This window comes from Microdochium trichocladiopsis (genome assembly GCF_020744255.1).
Source record: "Microdochium trichocladiopsis strain MPI-CAGE-CH-0230 chromosome Unknown B0I36scaffold_3, whole genome shotgun sequence".
Lineage (NCBI taxonomy): Eukaryota > Fungi > Ascomycota > Sordariomycetes > Xylariales > Microdochiaceae > Microdochium > Microdochium trichocladiopsis.
Window position 1 is genome coordinate 596,202 of NW_025763546.1, and position 24,388 is coordinate 620,589.

A 24,388-nucleotide genomic window follows, 5' to 3' on the forward strand; every position below is an offset into this window, starting at 1 on the left:
CATGGCCTCTCCCTTTGCCTGCGCAGTGCAGACACGCCCATGTCACATATGCCCTTTGATATTGTCATCCAACGACGAACAACGAGAATGGACAGACCGCCTGGCTTTTCTGTTCAAGTTTCGCCAGTGTGCTCTGCGGCCAGCCGCGTCGTGCGAGATAGGGGCCAACCATTGTCCCAAACATCTTGCAGGCATCGCCAAACGGTCACACATGGGCGTGCGCTGGTGCGGTGACGTTTTGGCTCGTCCAGCTGCTGCGATGAACGACAGCAGCCGTCGGTGCCGGGCAGGTCGCGCGCCGGTCGATTACGGAGTGGCCGACAGTGATCGCCCGAGGACGTTGTATCATGCAGGCTGGGACGATGCCTTGGCGCTGGCCTTGGGATATGAAGCTTGTGTAGCCTCTCATGCCCCTACAATCACCCGTGATGCCCTGCGTGTGGGATCCCTGTCAAGCAGGCGGCTACTGTGGGTTCGTGGGAAATTGGCTGCCCAGGACCTCGTGCTGCCAAAATGAAAGTAAATGCCCGCTTCCAGACAATGCGGTCCTGGGCTCCGCCCAGATCCTGGTCGTTTCTGCCGAGAGCATAACATTGTTCAACCCGGCTGTGGAGGCTCGTCCGCTGCTGGATGTGCGCCGAGCTGGACTCTCTCCTGACTCTGACATGGGCGACTGCGGCTTCAGGTGAGCTTTCAGAGCTCCGAGGAGGGCTCCCCATTTTCAGGCACGACGGCGAGCTTTTGCCGAGGCAAACGCCCGTGAGGCGGCAGGTGGTGCTGCAAGTTGCTGGAAAGCGAACAAGGTCCCCGCGGTGTGTGGGCGGTTTTCGACCCACTCTGGCTGGGCAGGAGTAACCTGCCTAGGAAGTTGACTGACGCACATGCACAACCTCCCAGAAAGGCGCGATGCAGGTACGCGCGCGGGCCGCTGGCCGGGCAGTACATCCATGGATACCGTGCCTGAACAGAAGCGCCCCTGCCGTCTCACTTCACTCACTCACAATCCCAAATCGGCGTCGCTGGCAGCCTTTGATAGACTGCCCCGGGCCCTGAGGGCTGAGGTCAAGGAAAGGCCCGTCAACCCGGCGCCAGGCCTGGAGAAACAGCCACGACGATAGCGGCCTCAAGCCGGGGCCGAATAGTGTTTACGACAACGACCAGGTTGTAAACATGGCAGGCGATGTTTTGGGCACCTCAAGGTTTATGCAGGAAATGCGCCGCATCTGCAAACGAGACGCCACCGTGGTGTGCTTCCCGCGTCAGAGACAGCGTGCGGGTCTTTGCCATGCGTGTCTCACTCAAACCTGCGCGTGCTTTGCTCACGGCTTCGCTCCGCTCAGGATCCGGGGTCGGGTGAGAGAAACAAGCGTGCGGCATCATCATCTGCTAGTTATGCGGCGCCACCCATCGCAGTGGCCTCCCGAGGTCTCGAAAGGGTGGCACGGCCGCTCCGGGGCCGCGTCGCCAGCCTGGGAACCCTCGATCTCGTTGAGATCCATCTGCCGGCTAAGTTGGTGGTGGCAGGGCAGGGCAGGTTGGTAGCGGCCGACGTCGACAGAACCTTCTTTGCTTCTTTGCCAGGCACACCTCAATCTCCACACAGCAGCCAAAAACCACAGGCCCGGGAATCCCTGCACACGCGGCATGGCCTCTGCTCGCCTTGGACCCATCCATCCGCCTCTTTCTTCCGCCGGATCGTTGGTGCCTTGCGCTAATTTGGCAACCAGCTCTCTCCATCAGCCCTGTCTCTTGTTTCTTCTTCAAGCCTGCCCAGGCCAAGACTCCTCGGGGCAGGCGACGCGCCAGCGTGCCGGGATACGCGTTTGGGCGCCCTTGGGTCTTGTTTCTTGTTTCATGCAACATGGGATCCACCTGCCGCCCCCGCCGAGAGACAGATCCAGAGACAACAGACAGCCATGACGTCGGCCAACTCCCACTGTTATGGCTATTAACACTCTGATCGCCTTGCGGATGGGCAGCGGGGCATGACCCTGTCTCGGGTGCCGCATGATATATGATCGCCGCCTGCGTACTAGGTAGTCGGGCAGCGTTTGTGCCCTGTAAATCTTCATCAGGCGCTTCGCGTCAATTCGTGTGGCGCCGAAATGTTGGGGCACTGGGATGTGCCGAACCGAACGTCTGCATGGCGGCTCGCTATAGATAATCCCTAGACGAATACATACATACGATCACGTTGGGTCAGCGAGACACCCTCGGCAAGCGACAGCAAGCGAATGGGGATCTTGCTTTCAGGAAGCAAGGCCCAGGATCCGTCAAGAGCAAGGGGCGCCGTGTCCCATCACGGATCTCGATCAACAGAAGAGTTCTCTTCGAAAGTCCAACTTTTTGAACATGCTGAAAGCCCACCTAGACCATGAACGCATAATCTAATTTCGCGCATCGCATTCTGCCTCAGCCCGTTCCTCGGCGGGACTCCTTCTAGATTCTTCTAGTGGCAGTCCCACCCCTTTAGCCTCGAGTTGTCGTCCGGATCTCCAGCCGAAAACTCGCACTAAGGCAGAACGCCTATGCGCATAAGTTTTCTTTCCCACAAGCTGAGTCCCAAGATCCTAGTTGATCCCCAAGAATCTAGTGAGTGTCTGGCCCCCGGCCCATGTTCGGGAGGCACGCACTCGACCGTACAGGACCGCAGACGAACGCTATCGCCATATGACAATCACTTGAAGGACACTGCCAGCCCACCCCCCCATCTTTCCCATGAGCATAACCCAGGAGCAGGAAGCCTTCTTCCGCTGACAGTAGTACATCACCGCTCCATGTTCTCCGCGGCCTTGAACGTCGTGTGTCCAGCGCCATTAGTTTCTTGGGCTACTCGGACATCGGCAAGAAGTACAAGCAAAGAGGATTTACCCAGCCGTGCCAGCCCGATCTAGACCACCCAGCTCGTGTGTTCGTGTGGGAATTTTGTCTGACAGCTATACCCCTCCAGAGAAGGATTAACTACAAAATGCCTGGTTTTCGAGGCGCGGTTCCAGTAGCCGTCCAATAATGCCTGAGCCTGGTGTCTTGTTGACTTAGAAAGATTTAAGAAAACGAAATAAAATAAAATATCTAATACGAAACGATTGATGGAAAGCCCTGCGCCACGGCGATAGAATGTACATAAGCGAAAGACTAGGCAAGTGCCGCGAAGGGAGTGAAATTCTACTTCCTCCAGGGCCATAGATCACCAAGGCTGGGCCTAGACCGGCCGAATCATCAAATGGGCCTCCGACGAATTGCAATTTAGCCTTGGTCAGAGATGGTGAGCGTTTGCACTACCAGAGGGCGAGGAGCCACGTGAAAACTGTACCTCGTAAGAGGCTCCGAAGACTGGCGAGGAGTCGCAGCCACGTGTGTGTAAATCTCAACTGTGCTCGAACAAGCGATCCGGCACAATATCGCATAGGCCTTGGCAGTACTATGACGTGACAACTTAGCGATTCAATTTCCACCATGGTAATGCTTGGGAGGAAAAGGTCCGCAGTGAATTCTCTTGAGAGGGGAAGTCAATCAAGGGGATCGCGTGTAGGTTCCAGAATGGATTATATCACTGAACGAAAGACACTAATCAGAGCTCCTCTACACTTGGATCCAGCAAAATATGAGACGAAATTGACGTTACGAGACCAGTTAGGGAGCCGGAACGACATTGCCTAATTGTAGTTCAGACTATCACACGATGCGATCTATGAGGGTTGGTGTATAGATACTACTCAGCATCGATCCTGTCCTCTATCTGTTACTGCTCGAAGACCATCCAACCCAGCAATTTATGTCCTCACACTGAACCGGTCACTTCGCTTTCAATCCACTACAATACTTCGGTGTGGAAACCCTTCCACTTCCACAAGCCTGGCGCAAAGACCGCATCGAACTTGACCCCCTCGAAAACGCCGATAGCAGCGCATATATCGTGATAGCCTTGCAGACCGACTAACGGTGCGTCTTGCTCGGTGTCTCTCTCCTCATACAGGTTCCACTTGTCCTCGAACCGGCCATTGCGCGTGAAGAAGATGATGACCTGTATGCCCTGGCCACCGGCGCCAGGGCTGAATTCCATGCCCAAACCAACAGTGTCACCGGGCTTGAATGGTTGCACAAATGCCTGACCGCCGCGATTGTCGTTGATGAACCGGCTGCCGTCATCGCCGTGCACGGCAAGACTGCCACGGTGCCAGCCGGGAAGCCGGAAGACCGGGTAAGGCGGAGCCGTGAAACCTATGGCTAGATCGACCTCACGCTTGTTCCTGGGATCGATGTTGACCTCGTAGTATATCCTCCTGCGGGCGCCAGTAGCGCTTGGGCCGAGGGACGGGCTGTACAGTGGTGGGTATGTGGCGAGGCAGGTGTCTGTCGCGTTGCTACGGGTTTCGACGTGCCATATTCCGACGCCGGCGTTGGTCACGGAACCCCGGAAACCTGGAGGCGCAAAGAGGTTGATGTTGCCCATGGAGAGGGCGGCTTGTGCAGCACCGTCGAGGGGCGCTGGCCGATACAGCGGGTAGCGAGCGCACCATTGTTCGCCCTGGGCACACTCCTCTCCGGAGGCATTGTTGACCTGGGAATACTCAAAACTGGTGAAGAAAGCAGGCGGAGGCGGGAGGAGCGACGTGTCCGGGACGGCCATCTGCCAGTCGTGCTGTGGATCGGGCTGCTTGCCGGCGGACGGCGGAGGCCCCGGCGGCGGGGCATAGTCATCCTCGGCCTTGTTCCGGTGTGAGAAAGGATTGAAGGGGTTGTTTGAGGCGAGCTTCTTGAAAGCAGATGGTGGAGGACCCGGAGGAGGAGCATAGTCATCGCCAACCGGCTTGCTGCTGCCGCTGCCGCTGCCGCTACTTGAGTACGACGGCGGCGGGCCGGGAGGCGGGGCGTAGTCGTCGGGCATGCTGATGATTGATGTGTTTGGTGCTTGGTGAGGGATCAGCAACGTGCACCGGGAGGAGAGCTTGGTTGAAGGAAAAGAAGGAAGTGGGAAGGTTGTTCTATTGCACAAGTGCACATTTGCGAGGGGTCGCTGCCTTGGCGGGAGAAGGCACGGAGAAGAGCAGAGGGTGGGCTGTGCTTGCCTGTTTGAGCCAGCAGTGAGGCTTGGCTGGTGCACAGGAAGGCGCAGCCGCGAGCTAGGCCCGGAGGGTTTGTCGCCTTCCAACGACCATGCCATCATGGCATTACCAAGGCGTGGCTCGCCGCGGACCAGCCCAGCGCGTTCACATTGCTCATGCACACTTCACGTGTCTGGAATTTGATGACGCCTGACTCTTTTAGAGATGAATGGTTCGCCAGTGGGTTCGCACAACCGTCAGACAATCATACCGCCACGCAACGCGGGCCCGACGACGAACCTTTCGCCCAATAGAGGCAGTGCGTTTGAGATACGACGATAATGAATATCCCTATATACAAGGAACAGAAACACTCTGGCAGAGCTCTCTGCGAATGCTAGTCTGAGTGGGACGTGGATGTTCGTCGAAGCGATTGCGGATAGCCATCCTCGTTTCTTATGTTCTGTAAATCGCATGACGAGGGTCTTGCTGGCCACGCATTCCTTCCCTCAATAGTTGCAAATGCCCATTGCAAGTGATGCAGTTCCCACTCGACTTGGCAAGCAGTGCGTCTCACCGAAGACGCCGTGGCGCCACATGACATGCTGACGGGTGTTGACAACATGAAGTGTCACCCGATGATCCACCCATGAATTGGGCCAAGTAAAAAAGTGACAAATTCCACGTACCCTCAGGAGACCGTGCTCCCACTATATCTGTCATTCAGCTAATCATTCAGCTGATTCGACTGAGAGGATATCGCTTTCCGGCCTTGACATGGCTTGTCATCTCAGTATTCTGACCCGAACACTGCCTGAGACGCGCTTGTTACTTTGGGCGCGGCTGCCATTTCCTGTCGGAGGAGTGTACATCGCGTATCACAAGATGAGAGCTTCGAATGCTCAAGTGGATCATTGCCCACTTACATCGTACTTGAGTCAATAGCAAGATGAAGGTTTGTTTCTCGCAGCAGTTCTACCAGATGAGGACCATTGGCCCCGGATGACCATTCTCCGTTTCATCAGAGACAACCTGTGCTCCTTTGTTGCTGACACCCCCTCGCTGGTCTTAAGGTTGAACCCTACGTTCGCTGCTGATGGTAGTTTTGAAACCATAGTCTCGATCGAGGTCTGCCGTGCCTCGCCCCAATGCATATATAAGCTGATGCTCATATATTAGGTGGGATAGCTGCGCGTGAGCTCTCAGGCCAGGCCGGGCCAGGGATGTCACGGACATTCGTCGTCTCCTCGAGGACTCTCTTGCCGGTTTCGGTGTACCTACGGTGAGCAATGGGGACCTGCATATCGTGACCCGCCAAGCGGGCAAGGCCAGTCAGCCTTGCCAGCCGGGGTTTGCCGAAGGGTGCAGTGATGCGTTGCACAGATGACGTCGCATTTTTACTAACAGCCGAGAAGCCTGTCCGCCGGCAGAGGCAGGTACAAAGCCTTTTAGCTGAGCCCGGCTTCGTGAGACGTGTGTCGTGGTATGGGAGAACGCCACACTTGATCAGATGTGACAGCATCGAGAGTCTCTGTCGGTAGTTCAAGCGAGGTCTCTAGGTAGTGGTGTGCACCGCATCACGTGTCGGCACCTCCCGAGATGTTACACTGACTTGCTGTCCTTAGAAGCCGTGACGTCGAAGTTGAGCTGCCTGTTCTGATGTGCCGAAGTAGCGTCACACCTGAACTCGAAACAAGATCGTCGTTTTGACCGAACTCAATAACAGAGAAGTATCCTGTCAGCAAATGCTTTGAACATATACGGTGCAGAACAAGGACGTATATGCTGGCGTGCTGGACAGAACAGACCAACTTACGAAACGTGATGTGTTGATGCTGGGAATTGACGGCAATTATCGGATGAGTGCTCCAGATAGAGTTTTCAGTGCCACGCAATCAGATGGGGCCATTACATCTGGTCTAGGTCGCTCGAGTAGTTTCGCAGTCTTGCTTTTGAATAATATCATTTCTAATAACACCGTTAGGCCGGCAGATACTCATCTCCCGCAGCCCGAAACCCCGAGCGCAGAATTCTGATCGCAGCTACAGATCCCACGCAAAGTAAGGTGGGAGTGGTCCCAAAATACCCCCAGGCGTTCATGCGTCCTGTCCTTTACTGCAACGTGCAGCCAACATGCCGCGGAAACACTTCCCCGGCTCGCTAGACGTCCTGCCGAGCATCACGAAAATAACAAAAAGGACCCCTGCGGCATGCAGCCCTGTACCTCTTTTTCAAGAAATCGTCCATCCTGCTCGATGACAAGCATATACTTTGTGTGAGCCACACAAGTGGGCCGCGAAGTGAAACTGCCTGACTCAAAATAATCCCACTGAAGAAATTCAACTAGGCGGTTCATAAAGAAACCGAGGTATTGCAATCAACATATATGCCCAGGTTACACAACGAACCATGAAGGGGGTGTGGAAAAGGTGTAGCCAAAATGCAGCACTCCCGATGTCAAATGGGAAAAAGCAAGCAGATTGAAGCCAAGGGGTGGATCTAAGCGCACAAATACCTGCCCGAATGTCGGGCCGAGCGAGGCAAAGAGCAGATCATGGGGTGGGGGAAGGCTTGTTTCATGGCGTTTTCTTTTTGGCCCTTTTGTGTTGTACCGTTTGTGTTGCTTCTTTTTCCTTCTCCTTTGGGTAGTCTCCCCTTGCCAACAATTGCGCGGCCTGCCGCACTCCGGACTCATGTGGGTGGTTCGCCAAGAACGAAGACAGGCAGGGCACACGGCGTGGCATCTTCAAGGGTCTTCGAACTCACCACACCAAACAGCGACAAAAACGCCTCTTTGTGGCCGGTTTTTTCACTCGGCGTTGCATGTGGCAGCTGCTGGGAGGACGCTCAAACTTGCGTCAGCCAGCGAAAACAGCCTGTCGCTGCTCTTAAGAATTGGCAAAAGATTTCTACAATGACATGGACAACCCATACCGAATGGACGAAACGACGTTGCGTCCAGCACTCATTCCCCCCCGTCTGACTGATGTGCACCCAGGGTCATGCTCCTATGCTGCAACGACCATCCCGGTTACCGAGCTCCAGCGGGCGCCGTTTTGACACCACAGTGCCAGTATTTCCTCGAGTCTCTAGCCCTCCCACATCCCACAATGTATCATACGATGCAGTGAACCTGGGCGGTTAGCCCATGTCTCAGATCCGTAATCTTGCAAATCAGGTTAGCGGGGGCCATTGCTTGTAGGGCATGGACTCAAATCCTGGTCATGCCCGTCGCGGTTGTCTGTGACTAGACAGTGTGTGTGTGTGAATTTGAGCGCACTCCATTCTGTGGCGCGAAGGGCGCCAGCGCATGCTGGGTACCCAGGAACGTCAAGCGGCGGTTCCAAAGGCAGTGTGTAGTTAGGGGCATGGACAATGATGACTTGTTTCGGTGGGCCCCGGACCCATGTCCTGTCTCTTGATCTATGTAGGTACGGACGTGGGACTGTATGAGGTTTCTACTCGCGTCTCCTCGCATTTGTTTGCCGCGCCTGGGTACGGTTACGCCACCGCGACGTTAGACGGAACAATGCGCATGGGAGTTCCATTTCGGCCGGAGGTGTGTGGACTATATCGAGATGAGAGCGACTCAGGGTTGCATTGCCCCCATCGTTGGCTGTGAGGGCCACGGCGAATGGGCGTCAGAATTGGAGCGATGTCGCAGAACCAAGCATGTAGAGTGTGCCGAAGATCCCTTCGTTCCCCACATTGGAGCGTCCTGTGGTTCAAGCGTCCCGTGGACAACTTCTGATCATTGTCGATGCGGTGCATAAAGAATTGCTGGAGGGACTCCGCGACGGAGAATCAGGTCCGCCTTGTGTGACAATCAGAGCATTGGAGACGAGACGATCCATGATCATGAGTTTGAGGCTAATAGGAAGTGGCAGCGCTGTTCCCGAGAGACGTATGGCGCAACAAGAGATCAAGGGTGCTCTCATGTGGCGTGAGATTATGTTGACAGATTGCAACAGAAACCGGTGCTGCAAAGGTGGACGTGGACAACTCACCCTACATATGCAAGCTGGTTTGGTGCTGGCACGTACATCTTGCAGACAAGGGTTCTGCGAGGGGTCCCCGCTGTCCATCGTCTTTCCATTCTTACTCTGTACTAGGCTACGTGGCTTGGGCTCAGCGATTGGCAAATTTTGACACAAAATGAAACGACGAACATGTGGACCCGAGGAAATAGTGATCAGAGACTGCGACGCAAATGTCCATGATGGGTTCGGCCAGCGCGCGTTGTTGTTCTGCCGGGACTTGACGCAGAGAAGAAGCCGTGATTGTGAGATCCTGTGCAGGACCAGCAAGCGACTATAGTCTTAGCATCGAGACTCAAGCCAAGAAACGAGCAACCACTTACATTCTAAAAATTCCTGCGAAAGTCCACGCTTCTGGCCGTGACTCCGACGCATCCATGCGCGTCATTTCATGGGACCCAACTGGGTCCGGACGCATCTTTGGCTTCCCCGTGCCCTGCCTCCCGTAGGCGACGACACAAGCTCTCAGTGCAGCCCCGTGGAGTGGTCTTCGCGCAGGTTACATCCATAGGATGTGGATTGCTGGCTGTTGATGTCTGCATCTGCAATGTAACCATTTGATGCTTGCTTGACGTCTTTCACATGCAGATCTCGCGGTGCGCATGATTTGCTTCCCCTTCAGCGCTGTGTAACATAAAGAACTCGGAACAGCCGTTTGAGCCCTCTTAATCGAGCCGCGGGAGGTGCAGTCCGCCGGGCCGAGTGAACCATGTATGACTTGCACCGGATATGACTGCAGGCGCGTCCTTTTTCCAGACCACCGATTTTCCTACGGTAGATAGATAGAACAAGGAGGAAAGCAAGGTAAAACGCTAGGGAAAGAATCAGAGCAGTCGGTGAATCGCAGTAGTTACCATAATTCGCTAGTATCACGCTGTCGAGACTTGACGTGTCTGGGCCCTGATGAACTGTCATGTCGAACGACGTTGCGTTGATCTGGGCAGATGTCAGCTTTGCCCGCTTTTCTGTGATGATCGTTGTTGAGCGATTCGAACCGCCCACTGACCAGGAAACCAGGTGCTTCCCACTGAGTGCCAATGCGAGTAAGACCCCCCGGATCTTTCTTTGTTCGAATAACTGTCGACCGTTCCTCCACAGAATAGCCGAGAGAAGCAAGTTCGAGAAAGTTATGCGTATACAATGCGCAAGAACACCAGAATCGGACGAGGTCGCACAGAGGACTTCACTGGTGTGGGGAAAATGCTGGTCTGGCATCGAGACCTATCTCGTCTTTCGTGACCGCAGCTCGCTGTATTCTAAACCTGGCCAGAGTCACTCTGTTGCTGCTCGTTCACGGTAGTGGCTCGAAGTGGTACGCCGGGCCTCTCTCTGGTTCGGGGGTATGGGCAAAAGGACGAGCCCCTGCCACCGCAAATTCTATGGGACAGTGCCCACGTTTCTGCGGAAAGCGCCGGGACTCCCCGCAACCTCGGCCCAACACGCACTTCGGGGGACAACTGATCACTGTCTCGTAGTTTGCCTACAGTGCCGATATTGACTCATTGTTCGATACTGCGTGTCGCTCACAAGTTGAACAAGTTATGCAAAGTACTGTCAAGTGATTGTACCCATCAGCCTTGCGTTTCAATGACAGGCCGCGAGCTCATTTCGCCGCATGATTTTGCCGGACGGTTCCGTCTTTGAGGTGAGATCGCCTGATCTTTGGAGTTACTTGCATGGATTGCGCCGAAATGAGCTCTGACCAGGAGGACAGGCATACACCATTGAGGTCGCATCGTGACGGCGACATGTCCCGGTCGACAAGGAGGTCGGACCTCCATCCTCGGTGAGGTGCCGATCGTGCCTGGGCCCACCCACGGGGATCTGCGTCGTGTTTACTGGGGAAGGACGGAGAGCAGTGGCCAGGACAACTGAGCTGCCTTTTTCATAACGCCGCCGACATGATGGCTTCGGTTGAGGAGCTCGTGCCCGTAGTTAACGGCGTACGCAACCGCTACACGTAGTCCATTTCGAGGTTGTGCACGCGGAGGACGAAGGGAAAGGGGGTACTTACTGCGTGGACGTTCCGACCCTATTTTCCACCTGCGCCGGATGGATGTCGTTCTTGCCATCTTGGCGGCCTGCTGCACTTCCCACGACGCTAAATGTCCGAGAGCTCACTGAGTCGCAACCCCCCGGGGCCCCCACCAACTCAGAGGTGCAAGAGCGTCCGTCCACTTCACAAAGTCACCATTCTGATCTTCATCAGTGACAATCCCTCTGGCGTCAGTCAGTTTCTATCAAGTGCACTGACCGGCCAGATCACGCATGCAGGCTAGAGACTCGGAGCTACCATGGGCCGATCAGGTCAGGACGAGATCGATCTCCCCCAGCTGCTCGCTGCGCACGGCTCTGAGGTCCGTGACCTCCTCATAATCATCGGCCCGCTCCTCAATCACGCAACGGGCTCCTCGACTGTCAGAAGGCTGTAGCCGAGACGTGCCTGAGCGCCAGCAGTATCAGCAATGTCAGCCTGGAACCTTGCCCTTGGCGCCGCGTTGATAAGAAGTGGCCCCCGACCACCCCAGTGCACGCGCGTCGCTTTCAGGTCGCCCGAGCCGTCGTCCGACAACCCCTGCTCAGCCTCTCCGAGCTCGCCTTGATCGCAAGTGGCAGGTCCTGCGGCCCCCCTAGCGCCAGAGGTGGGCTCGATGCCCTGCAGCCCCAACCGTGCAAGCGTAGCGTACATGGCAGTCTGGATGTGCCAAGTGGGGACGACAATGACAACCCCTCCATGAAATTGCGCTGCGGCGCAACCAACATCTGCAAGGTCTTCAGGCCAGACCAGGCCAGGTTCGTCTTCCCTTTTCGCCGTCTTGACAACAGGCCAGGTTGTGCGGGAATTTGCTGCGGCTCATCAGGCTAAAAAGTGGTTCCGGCCTCTCCAGATCACGGCCACGGCGAACAGCATGCTGTACATGGCGGCTCCCACGACACCAACGGCATCCTCTGGCACACCAAGCATGCTTGTCGTCACGCTTCTCGTGTGCTCCTTGCTTCCTGCCAATCAGCCATGGCACGTTGACAGCCACTTCTCAATGGCGTAGCAGAAGCCACGCATCCCTCCATTGGCAGAGCCGCACCCGTCCAGGTCGGGCCATTGCCCGTGTGCCTTGGCACGTACGGACGACCTTGACGAGTGGGCGGCCCCCCTGCTACAGGGATCTTCCCACGGGCGATCAGCAAGCAGTGAAGTGCTCATGTACCCGCCCTATGACTGCCAACTGTGCAGCTCCCCCGTCGACAGTGCAAAATCGTCGTACCTGAACTTGAATCCTCAATTCAGGACTTTGTTGGAATCCCTGCAATCAGCGTAGTTCGACCTCGGGACAAACTAGAGACATTGCATCGCATCAAGCAGGTAGGCAATGCCCAGCATTGCAGAAGACGGAACCTTTATCACTTGCTGCTTTGGGTCTCCGAGGTATCGCAGGTGGCCATGAAACAAGCAGGCCACTTCCCCAGATGTCCGAAATGCACGGCAGGCCTCACGAGCTTCAAATTTGCGCAATGCATACTGCACACGGCTGTCTTGATCCAATCGCCTCTCCAGCCTCTTTGGCGACCAGGTGTGAGACAAGACATGCAGATGGCGTTTGCCCATAGCGTGGGAATGCCGAATCTGCAGCTGACCATGATGCCTTTTTGCTTTTTGTGCAGGGAGATTTAATCCATTCTCCAGCTCATCGTTAGCCCTGGCGCCTACTTAATCGCCAGATCTACCCGAGAAACTCGGCGCCGTTGACATTATGCAAGACGCTCGCAGCTGTCAAAAAGGAGCAGTGACCAAGTGATGGTCAGTGCGACCAGGGACCAAAAGTAAGCGCGAGGATCAGGGTTCATTCACCTCCATGCCACCCCACCACCCACTACTCGGCTGTCGATTCGCTGGCCTGGCGAAGAGATCCTCGCACCGCTCTGGCCTCTAGAGCCTACCGGGTGCGGTTTTGATTGTGGATGGGTTGTTTACAAGCGCCTCGCGAGCGACAAAGGCTCGAGCCTAGGACAGGACGAAGCGCTCAGCGACGAGCAACGTGACCATGGCTCCACTACCAAAGTTCGCCAACGAAATGTTGGCAGAGTGTGTGTCCCACTACGTACAGTGTGGCGCTACCAACTTACCAGCAAGTACAGAGTACGTCTGAGGACCAAGAGCCTCACAATCTGGACCTGTATGGGTAATTCCCGGACGCATTGCCGGACGCATTGCCTCGACCACTTCCCAGCGGATGAGAGGCAACGATTGCTGTTCAGGGGTGGCAATGACTGTCAGCTTTCGGGGCTCGCGCCTCTCATCGAATGACCTTGTTCCTCCATTTCACTTGAAGCGGCGCACTGCCTCGTCACGAACAAGGACGCCGTCGAGCGTGGATCCGCGCAACACTCCAAAACAGTCATTGCATCTGCGTCTGTCGGTACATGGAGAGAGGGGAGGGCGTGTAACAGACTGATTTGCAAGCACTCACGCCCCCCTCCCTCATATCCCTGCCAGTCTGCAAGCCGGCAAGCCTCCCCCACCAGTCCGTTTATACTTAAGGTAACTGTCGAGCAGGGGTCACGGAGTGGAGGGAGGAGCACTTGACCAGCCGACAGACAATGGTCCAGTATCGCTCTTGGTCCGTCGCCAATATGCTAGCCCTGGGGCGATCAAGTGGCTCAAGCTAACGTGAGCTGCTGACAGGAGCTTTGCCAATCACACAACCCTGCTGATTTCCCCTTTGAGATTGTGCTGCGCGGCCGGCCCAGGACGCACAGTACTCGAGAGCACGCAAGATTCGCGTCGAGGACAAGGCTTGCATGCGGCCCACGACCAACCCAGAGCGTGCCCCCCTTTCGAGGGACTGCATGTACCTCATTCTGCAGCCGGCAGCACACCCGGCTGCATGCCGTCTGCAGGGCTGTCTTTGTCCCATGTCCTCAATCATTCCTCCTTCTGGGGCTTCTGATTCCTCTTCCAGTCCGAGCAGCGAGAGAAACTCTGGGGTTGGAAATCTTTGAAGCCTCAGGCGCGTCTTCGCGTGGCAGCATCTAGTCTGGCCGCTGGGGACGGCCAAATGCTCCTCCGCTAGAGCCCCCTGTTGCAGAGTGAGGAGGCGCCGCGACGGACGCGGTGGTCAAGTGGACAGGAGTGGGAAATGTGCCAGGACAAGGCGTTTAGCCGGCGTCAAAGTCGCAGCGATGGTGGCGCGCGGAGTGCCCTCTGTCGAGCAATGCAGATTGGCACCGTTCGGCCAGAGATGATGTGCTGTGGAGGCACGTTATGGATCCATGCGAACGCCCCTCCATCCGCCTGCCCAACAGGTGTCCATCCTTGTCGCCTGAGCAGGCCTCGACCATGGACTGACCTCATTGTCGAGCAGTGTTGCTGCGTATTTTTTTCCTACTCTGCGCGGAGCCGCGCCGGCCCATGCTTATAACTATCCGCGCCGCGCCCGTCCCGGTTCCCCGAGGCTTGCTCGTCTCTCTGCTTCCCCAATGCCTCGTGCTGGCCCTCCTGCGTTGTTGCTCAGTCGTGTGTAGACCTGGTTAGCAGTGCGTGCCCCTCAGCTCGGTGCTTCACGGCTCTCTAGTGGCTTCGGCGTGTCTCCACCCCGGGACCAGGCCAAAACCAAACCTCCGCCGTCCCGATCGCTCGCTCGCTTGGTGGGACGCGGGACTTGCTGCAACCTGCACCTCCCCGCCGCCTGTCCTTGTCTTGCAGCGCGCCTGCCCTTTTGTCCCTTCGTTTTCTTTCTTCACTCCCGATCCCGCCTGGGCGACTTCGTCAGGCCTCTTTGTTCTCGTCCTCTGCATCCCTCACTGCGCAGGCCTGCGCCGTCGAGCTTGTGTTTTGTTTCCATCGCGTCCTGCATTTCTTCCCGGCCCGGCTTTTCTGGGTCTTCTGCACTGGTCTCGGCGTTGTTGGCTACCGTCCATTTCTGCCAGTATCACCGCGATCGTCCGGCGAGTCTGCTTGGAAAATAGCAAACTGGCTCGTCTTATTGACAGCGGGGTTTACATTGTTCAGCACGACGCTTTTCTTTGTTCGTCTGGCTCGTTTGGCCACAAAACATTGCGCCCACGATTCCCCTCGCGGACAGCGTCCTTGGGGCATCAGCCACCTTCTGCAGACTGCATCCCAAGTTGAATCAGCTTTGCTCCCAGAGCCGGAACTGCAAGACCGCAACCCACGAAACCTCCCACCAGCTCGACTTGCCACAGCAGGCCCCCGACGCTTGTAACAGCACCAGACTCTCCAGCCTCCGAACATGGACACGATATTTGTGCTGCTGGCGCATATGCGTCCTAGCTTCGCCTTCCTCGAGTCTCCGAGCTTCTGGTTCTGGACTTTTCTCATCCTCTGGTACGTCCTTTGCTGTGTATCCGGACATGCGAGCTATTCCACAATCTGGCTTGACGATCCTGGAGACTTAGATTGATCTCACCAAATACTCACACACAACTCACACAGGGTTCACCGTTATCTCCGCCTTATTGTGCACACCTTCAGCCACTGGTTCTACAAGTCCAAACCGATCCCTGCGAAGCCCACATTCACTGCCGACGACGTGACTGTCATCATCCCGACCATCCACAATGTCTTTGAGGAGCTTCGCCCGTCGCTTCAGAGCATCCTGGCATGCCAGCCGCACGAGCTGATTTTGGTCACGACCAGAGACAAGTTCGAGGCCCTTGAGAAGTTCGCCAAAACTCTTCCTTCGATTCGCATCCGCGTCTTTTGGACCCCAATCGCCAACAAGCGGTTGCAAGTATGCGAGGCTCTCCCTCGCGTCCGAACCGCCATCACCATCATGGCCGACGACGACGTCACATGGCCCTCGACACTGATCCCTTGGATCTTGGCACCGTTTGAGGATCCTGAGATCGGAGGTGTCGGCACCTGCCAGCGGGTTCGCCGCGAGCCCGATGGCGATTGGCAGACCAAGATCTTCAATTGGCTTGGTGCAGCTTACATCGAGCGCAGAAACTTTGAGATATCGGCCACACACAACATGGACGGCGGCACTTCGTGCATGTCAGGCCGGACTGGCGCATATCGCTCCAAGATTCTGTCGAGTGAAGCCTTCCTTGAGGGCTTCAAGACAGAGCGCTGGCGCCAGTACATTCTCAACGCGGACGACGACAACTTTGTCACCCGATGGCTCGTCAGCCACCAGTGGAAGACCTGGATCCAGTACGAGCCCGAGTGCGAGATCGAGACGACCCTGGAGAATGGTGTCAAGTTCCTGTATCAGTGCTCCCGCTGGGCTCGCAGCAATTGGCGCAGCAACTGGACAAGCCTTGTCCGTGAGCGATACGTGATTCGGTAAGTGCCAAAACTGGGGGGGACCCTCCTCCGCCGGTGATCGCAAGCCATTGCTAGGGTTCCCGCAGCGCTAACAGGCCTTTGCCCTGCAGTCAGCAGCCCTGGTGCACTTACGCGCTCCACATCGCTACCTTCACCTCACTGGCTTTTCTCGTCGACCCGCTTCTCTTGGCAACCCTGTGGTGGGGCACCGAGGGCTGGGAGACGGAGACTCGTCAGCGCTTGTTTTGGGCCCAGGTTGTCTTCATGTTCGCCTACACAAAGGTCATCAAGCTCATTGGCCTATTCCGGCGCAACCCGAGTGATATCGTCTACCTGCCAATTTCCATTGTGTTTGGTTGGTTCCACGGCCTGATCAAGCTGTGGGCGCTCTTCACCTTGAACATGGTAAGTCTCCAACAGGCACCAAAGCACAAAGACCACTGAGCCCTGACCATCCCGTTGTGCGACTACAGACGTCGTGGGGTAGCCGTCCCGATGGCGACGTGAATGATGCACTACGCATGTCGCCCCGCCCCGGACGCAGCGACAGCATCACCACCCCTCTGCCGCGTTTCGAGGACTCCGACCGCATGATCGGTTTCCGGATGCGCAATACTCAGACCGTCCTGGCGGAAAAGCCAGACTTGCTCACCAACGACATGCCGCAGATTGCGACTGTCGCCGGCCTACCATGATCGACAGGCAACAAGGACCACCCAGCTGCCGCCTATCATTTCAGGACGGCCATTGTCTTTAGCGACGATAGCTCAGCCGCGCACCGGTGATTTTAGCGTGTGGATAAGAAGTGGAGCATCCCTATGTCTTAAGCGACAGGGCTCGCCACCACTCTCTCCAATCGCGACGGCCTGCAATGGTCGGGTTTATCCTTGCAGGCCGATGCTGGCGCGAAGAAACTGGGCCACAAGAGGAGAGACTTTTGCGCATTGCTTCGGCCCATCTGCGTAAAAGGAATGAAAATGTAACGCCTTTACGACACGAATTAGATGAAGACAAAGACCTGGTCCAAGGGACAAAGAGAGACGGATCTCCCTGGTCATCCAAAAGGGCTCACCCTAGATGCCCATACATGTGTTTGAGTAATTCACGACCAGCCAAAAGCGAGTTTAATATGATTTAATTCCCAACCTCAACCATGTGCCTGACGTCCGAACTGGTTGGATGCATGTCTCGTGGTGATTCCGTCTCACAGCAGCGTTTCTGTGCGTTTCTTCCACCTTCTTGACCCTGCAATGACCCGCACTTGGTAATGGAGGTTTTGAAACCAATCTCAAGCCCTGAACTCCACCAGAAGTGAGGGGTGATCGCAGTTGCCAAGGTGGGGAGGGGGGCCATCAATGCGCGATTGCGGAGATGTCACAAAGAATGGACATAGGATCTTTTGACAAAACAGTCCAGAGGCCAACGAACCGACTTTGAGTGTCAGCGGGGAACTTTTCACATTGCGAGAGAGACTCGGCTAGCGGGGAATCGAACTCGATATCGCCCGTGACGCTTCTCCCTGCTTCTTGGAGAGAAGGCTCGTCCAGAGAGAGTGGTGTGACTCTACTCGCACGACTCGAATATGTTAGGGAGACCTCGAGCATATGCAATCCTGAAAATTGCTCAATGTTCGTCGAGACTACTTGGCACTGTCGCTGGATGCGGGCGCGAGTAGTGTTGGCTGTCAGTTAGCCACACTAAACCTGCTTCTCCGCCCAGGGCTACGTGGCGTCGAACAACGACAACTGGGACCATGGAACTGACTTGACTCGACTGACGTGACGTACATGCTTGGCCAGAGCTGCAGGCGAAACTTGGCTGTCCGAACACTTTCTTCCGGTTCTCCTTGGTTCTTCCACTTCTTCTTTCTTCCGTGTTGGCGCGTATGACTCGGGCTGCATCGGCTCTCGTGCTGCAGCACCATGCAGGGATATGCGAATCATTTATCGACGACGCACAACGTATGGGATTAGATGGTGTACATGTGGGCGCAAGTGGTGTGAAGCAGCGTCAAGACCTTGCAGTTGCGTGGAAAGGTTTTTCTGTGTGAGTGGGAGGAGGGCGGGGGCAGGCACTCCACTGCTCGTCATTGATGGGTGTGCATACAACACTCGACACAACAGAGGCCGGCTTTGGGACTTCCGCATAGTAGCAGTACAAGTGGAGGTGGGTTGAGCCTCGAGCCGCAATAACGAGGGTTCCGTTCTTCTCCGCGTAGAGCCTCTCTCCGACGGCGCCCAAGATCTAGTACCAGTGACCAGTAATGGTGCTCGCATAGCCATGTCGAAGACGAGCTGATACGTCGAACAGATCTGAGATACAGTTGATCGGCACGCCCAGCCAGCCACCTTTGTGGGTTGTCTAGCGTCCACAACGTAGCGTAAGCAGGGCTGTGGGACAGCCAGGTGACCTTGGTGGGCGCTCGCCTGTCAGCGCAGAGCCGCTGGAGGTGGACACCTGCCCGTATAATGCTCAGCTGTGGCTGGCCATGCTTGAGGGAGCGATCAAGGGTCGTGCTCGTGTCGGGATGATGGGAGGGCGGAGTCTCGTCCGTGATGGCTGCCACTGGAGTCAGAGGTACACAGTAAGCATCGTCATCGCAGAGACTTGCTGGGCAAGAACAGGAGCGGCTCATGGTTCGTCAGCAATATCCGGCACGGCCGGTGATTGTGTTGGGCGAGAGGACCCATCCCGTGGCAGGTTGGTGCGGTTCCATGGTGTAAGTGAGGGTGATGGACTGGGTGCTCCAGTCATCACGATCTCGCATGCTGCCCGCCTTGGCCTCCTCCAAAGTGCCTTCCCTCCCAAGCCTCGCAACCACACACGAAGGAGCAGCCCTGCCACATGGCACTTGCGAGTTCCCAACCAAAACGGGCATCCACTAGCCTGCTGGGTGGCTTCCATCCTCAGAACTTTGCTCATGGTGTCCGGAGCAGGTCGTGTGACAACCGTTCGACGCCCTCCGACGAACCCTTCACGGTCCGTGGCCAGAACGAACCCACGACTCCTCCCGTCGTCCGTCCCCGAGAAGGACAGACTGCTGCTGAGCCTCGAATGCTAGCTACGCACATGGATGGCCTCAGCACCCTGACCTTGACGAGAACCAGGCAGGCAGGGAACAACGCGGCATTACTTGCATATGCACCTCTTAGCTCTGCTAGCGGCCAGCGATCAACGAACCATTGCCAGATTCAGGACATCCCTCCTCATCCCCCACAGTGCTTTCGTCCTCGTCGTAATCATCATCGTCCAGCATCTGGCGTCCACTCAATCACGACGAGCGCTCTGGCTTGCGGCTTCTTGTCGGTAGCAGCAGGATATGCCGCGGTCCAGTATTGACCAGTCACTTTGACTGGTTTGCTCTGCGCTGGCTTGCCCAACTTCGCGCCGAGGACGCTCTTGGGGCAAATTCAGCAAGATCATACAAGTCGTGCAGGATTCCCTTCAGGGCGTCCAATACAGTCATCTTGCACCCCACATGGCTTCAAGTACAATCGCAGGAGCCCTCCGCAGGGCTTTTGGGGGCGCGTGCCCAGACTCGCGCTAACATGGGGCAGTCGGCGATTCGCAAAGGGCCTTTGATTGCACGCCTTGCCATGATCGCCAATCGGCTGGTGGTAGTGTCGGGGCGATGGTGGCTCTCAGGCCGACTACTGCCGACCCATGACAGCTCTCCATCTGTGTGGCTGGCGCCTTTCCTCATTCCCATGGACCTGCAGCTGCATCATGCACGATCATGGTTGCGAGCTCTTTGGCAACCCCCAAGGGTGGCCCAGCCCCGGTCCGTGTACGCACACCCCCTTAGGAAGCCAAGGCTGCACACCCAGCGATTCGGAGGCAACTGTTACCAACAATGTGTGGCGCACAGTGGATATTGTCCCCCGCCTCCGGATCGTGACAACCCCTGATACACATAACCTTCGGCCCGCCCGCGCTGAGAAGCCTCCAGCCTAGGTCTTGACGCTCCTTCAAGGCCCTATCTGGCTTGTATTGCACCGATCCGGAGGCGAAATGTGCCAGTGGACCAGCTCGGTTAAAGGACCCGATCCATGCAACGAGACTTGGGAAGGTAGGGCACGGGATCCTGCATGAAGGACCAGTCACGGGACTTGCGCTTTTCCATTCGTCCCGAGCATCATATGGCGCGTCCATGGCAGAAGGGCAAACACGAAAGGCTACCTAGCAGAAAAGCAATGAACACACGGGGTTTCCCCGGTCTGTGGGGACAGCTCTTTCATGGCTTTCTCCTCCTGAATCTGCCGGCCTGTCGTACGATGTCGTATGGTCCTCTACTTTCACTGTGCGCACGGCACTGTGAATGATGAAGATCTAAAGACAACTGATGGTGTGTAGCCGCGACTCATTCCATGCGAACAGTCCTCTGGATGACCGCATTCCAAGCACGGAGCAACTTCGGCCTGGACACTCTTTTCCCTTTCCACAAGAAGCGGTCGTAAGACATGCAATTGGACAGTCTGGTAAACGATGGCCACGACTTTGCCGTTTCGAGTTGCCCCTGGTGTAATGGCACGATCTCGATGCCAGTCACCCTTTCCTGCTCAGACAACACATGTACCTCGAGGAAGGACGGAATATTCTGCTTCATTCAGGCGTCATGACAGGTACAGCAGGGGTCGGTCTAGTGTCACGCTTCAGCATTTGACGAAGCAACTTCCCCCAAGTCGGGACTGGGATGCTCAAAGTACTGAGAAGGGCGTTCCTGGGTTTTTGATAATTTATCCGACCACGGATGACCAACCTCCACGTCTTCATCACACCCAACCCGGGGCAGCCTGGTCCCGACGTCTGAACACTGCTCGCAACCAAGAGATCATACATGACATGCGAGGACTTTTCGCGCGCACACGCGCAATTATCCTTGGCGGGGTACTTCATGTTTCCCTCGCAGATCAGCTCAAGTTCAACATCGCTTCGGACTTTGTAAGCTGATGTTTCTATCCCTGCGAGTTGCATGGTAACTACAAAAAAGATCCCGCCAGGAGTGGACCGAAGGGGATGGCATTACACGCATGCGCCCCATGGATCACCACTGAGAGCAGGAATAGGCAAGACGGGGCCTGCATCATCCCACAAGTGGAACTGTGACACGACATATTCCCCATCCGGTCAAAGTGATGTTCAGTATACAACATGCGGTTCATGGTGCACACGAGCACATCGTGAAGCAGGGTCGCACCAGACAGTCGGGACCGGGCAAAATGCGCGCCGGGGACCAGTGCTGTGATTACCCGCCATGCATCAGACACAGTCATCACTAATGGCCCTCAAGTCATCACACCCGACACGCGTCGTGGTCTCAACTGACATAAGACGACTCGCTCACGGTTGCGCGGTCCGACCGCACACGCGATTTGTCACTTGAATCGTATCAGCTTGCTGTGGTGCACCCACCGTTACACAGAGGCGTCGTGCAATGCCTGACACATGCGCCTACCGTGAGGCGAAAGCGTGCCATCGACTGTCATCTTTAATGATTAGAGCAGCCTTCTCGTCCCTGCCCCCCCTGTTGCTGCCACAGCCACCACCCCATGCCGCTCCTCATGCAGCTTTGACGTGCCAACCTGCTGCACCGTCTTGCATCCGCGACCCCTTCGAGTTCTCCAAAATGGAACGACACGTGCATTTCATGCATGGTAAGCATAGCGTGCGCAGCACCAGGACGCATGCGGCTGGGACAAAAAGAGGCACTGCATCTTGCATCATGGACAGGCATCTTGACAGGCGCCCATCTTTCTTGTGGGCCGAAATGCGGGAGGTGGATTTTTCATGGGAAAAGCCAGAAAGCCGGCGAGAACAGGGCGCATATGAAGAAAGCGTGTGCAAGGAAGCATTGCTGGAATCGACGTCACCACGACCGTTGCCTGGAATGGGACGGTAGGGAGACACAACCTGTCAGCCCTTGTCTTGCTGCTAATTGCTACCCTTTCGATGCCTGGCCATTCCAGGGAACTGGGCGAGTTCATAATATCGTAATCACCAGGATAAGGACGGCCTTCGCCAGTATGATTGGAACCATAAGCTTGTCGTGCAACCTCAAGTGATTCGAGCCAGAGTACGAGACCAGTATTGCTATACATATAATGAGTCACATTGATTATGATCGATTATTCCTTAATTTACATCAAGTGATCCGACGCTACTTAAAAAAAAACAAAAAAAACAGGAGCCAACACGTTGTTGGAGGCGCTTGCGGGGGAGCCTACCGACTTCAAGCGTTGAAGCAAAGCCTTATTACTGCTGGAGCGTTTCCAAAAGTTCTTCGGGGCCGATGTAAACCACTCTGGCAATCTGGTCAGCTTCGCTTCCATGAACTTATCCCATACCATTTCTAGACCACGTGGCGGTTAGATATTCAACAAGAGAAGGAAAGTCCCAGCTCATGGCCATACAGTGGTGGTAAAAAGGAAAAGGAGAAGGAAGAGTAATAATAAAAGACACTCGTGCTTGGCTCCTCAGAACTCCCTTTCCCTTCCTCATCTGTGTTTGTGACTACGCAGATGTGCTCATATAGGAGAACCGGACGGATAAGAGGGTAAGCTCCTGAATGGCCGCCCTGGCGAAGTTCCGCCCAGTCTGGCTTGCTTGTTCACGTATGTCTTGCCTCGGGGTCTGATCGTAAGGCAGGCCTGCTCGAACCTGCGTCCCCGAGATCGCTCATTACCGCGACCCTACTCTCATCGCAACATGGTTTGTACTGACGGCATCAACACCTGAGGCATTCGGGAGTGTCGAGAACGGGGAGCAGAATGGGGATGCGGGCTGGTCCTGTAAGCGGCAGCCTGGCAGATAATAGACTGGAAGGAAGGGAATGGCGACTTTCCAGGCAAAGTCAATTGTCAACACGGCTCAACTCTGTCTTTAGCTATCCTTGAACTACGGTACCCGGCCACTATGGAACAATTGGGTGGAAACTTCTCACTCGGCGCGATCGCATGTTCGCCTGTGAGCAGCTTTATGTCATATAGGAGCGCGCCACCCGTTCTTGCTCGGACTCGCGCCCTTCTGCTCAAGGGCACATTACAGGGAGAGGGCAAAGTCTTTTCGTAGACGGCATATTTCGCAGTGCCCAAGCCCGCGGAATGTCTGAAAGCTTTCCTTACTGCTTGAGGTGTCGAGACCAGCCGGGCAATACCGCCAGACGAGACACACACCATCGGCTTGGATGGACGAATAAGATCAGCGGTACGTCCTCTGAAGTGCTATCGGTACATTTCCTTGAAATATACAACAATCAATTTCCGACATGGTCTCTTGCAAGACGCGTCGGAGGCGAAACGGGCAAGAAGTTTTTGTTGCGGTGGTAAAGGGGGGAAAGGGGGCACTTTTGAAACGCTTCTTCTTGAACTCGCCATGCCAAGTAAGTGACACTATCCACGTGACAAGAGAGGCATGGGGATACATGGCATACCATTCTCTCTCCTAGTACCTGTCTTAAGCAGGCTATCTCCAATCTAAGGCCTCTCGATGGCTCTTGGACGACAGACATAATATCCCTCTCTGGTGCCTCGAAGCCCGCAACGTTTCAACGGTACCGCGGTGCAGACCCTCTCCATGCATGAAATCCACCTCAATGGGACAGCACGCGCTGCTGTGGTTTGTCGTCACGCATTTACTGTTTGAGGGTACGGGTTGTGCTCAGTAGCTTTGTGCCCATCTACATCAAAGTGGCTCTCCCCACTTGTGAAATTTGGCTCGGCCTGGAGCTCATAGAAGTAGGTTTTGTGAATGCTGGTAACAGGTAGGACTATCATACTGTCCTGGGTTGTGTTGGGATTGTGGTGATTCTCGGGGCTATGTAGTCGCTCATCATGGGAACCGTGGCTGGGGAGAATTGTCCCATCTTGATATGCGGACTTGTCGACTTGGGTATTTCTCGGCAACGGTAGAATGAATTGATGAAAATATGTGAAGTTGTAATAATTGAGGTAGCTGATGTTTGTTCCCGGAATTGTGTTTGATAGTTTTTATACCGATTCCGGTCATCTTGAACTTCAGAT

At 55.7% G+C, this 24,388-nt stretch overlaps 6 protein-coding genes across 6 annotated transcripts; 3 read left to right on the top strand and 3 right to left on the bottom strand.

The window, feature by feature from the left end:
- Positions 1 to 1,035: 1,035 nt before the first annotated feature.
- On the bottom strand, positions 1,036 to 1,420 carry B0I36DRAFT_316802 (uncharacterized protein). Its single transcript, XM_046153085.1, has one exon. The coding sequence runs from the start codon at positions 1,381 to 1,383 to the stop codon at positions 1,195 to 1,197; it is 189 nt and encodes a 62-aa protein (XP_046014811.1). The 5' UTR covers positions 1,384 to 1,420; the 3' UTR covers positions 1,036 to 1,194.
- Positions 1,421 to 3,603: 2,183 nt separating this feature from the next.
- Positions 3,604 to 5,003, bottom strand: B0I36DRAFT_316804 (uncharacterized protein). Its single transcript, XM_046153086.1, has one exon. The coding sequence runs from the start codon at positions 4,886 to 4,888 to the stop codon at positions 3,815 to 3,817; it is 1,074 nt and encodes a 357-aa protein (XP_046014812.1). The 5' UTR covers positions 4,889 to 5,003; the 3' UTR covers positions 3,604 to 3,814.
- A 4,076-nt stretch (positions 5,004 to 9,079) lies between these two features.
- B0I36DRAFT_316810 (uncharacterized protein) lies at positions 9,080 to 9,409 on the top strand. Its single transcript, XM_046153087.1, has one exon. The coding sequence runs from the start codon at positions 9,201 to 9,203 to the stop codon at positions 9,360 to 9,362; it is 162 nt and encodes a 53-aa protein (XP_046014813.1). The 5' UTR covers positions 9,080 to 9,200; the 3' UTR covers positions 9,363 to 9,409.
- A 5,694-nt stretch (positions 9,410 to 15,103) lies between these two features.
- B0I36DRAFT_83464 (polysaccharide synthase) lies at positions 15,104 to 17,153 on the top strand. Its single transcript, XM_046163424.1, has 4 exons — positions 15,104 to 15,425; positions 15,534 to 16,388; positions 16,481 to 16,775; positions 16,844 to 17,153. Exons 1-4 carry the CDS (start codon positions 15,331 to 15,333, stop codon positions 17,063 to 17,065), a joined length of 1,467 nt encoding a protein of 488 aa, XP_046014814.1. The 5' UTR covers positions 15,104 to 15,330; the 3' UTR covers positions 17,066 to 17,153.
- Positions 17,154 to 17,615: 462 nt separating this feature from the next.
- B0I36DRAFT_83474 (uncharacterized protein) lies at positions 17,616 to 18,385 on the bottom strand. Its single transcript, XM_046163425.1, has 2 exons — positions 18,158 to 18,385; positions 17,616 to 18,025 (listed from the first exon to the last, which is right to left on the bottom strand). Exons 1-2 carry the CDS (start codon positions 18,311 to 18,313, stop codon positions 17,723 to 17,725), a joined length of 459 nt encoding a protein of 152 aa, XP_046014815.1. The 5' UTR covers positions 18,314 to 18,385; the 3' UTR covers positions 17,616 to 17,722.
- Positions 18,386 to 21,748: 3,363 nt separating this feature from the next.
- On the top strand, positions 21,749 to 22,478 carry B0I36DRAFT_316820 (uncharacterized protein). The gene has a single exon (XM_046153088.1). The coding sequence runs from the start codon at positions 21,805 to 21,807 to the stop codon at positions 22,267 to 22,269; it is 465 nt and encodes a 154-aa protein (XP_046014816.1). The 5' UTR covers positions 21,749 to 21,804; the 3' UTR covers positions 22,270 to 22,478.
- The last annotated feature ends 1,910 nt before the right edge of the window (positions 22,479 to 24,388 follow it).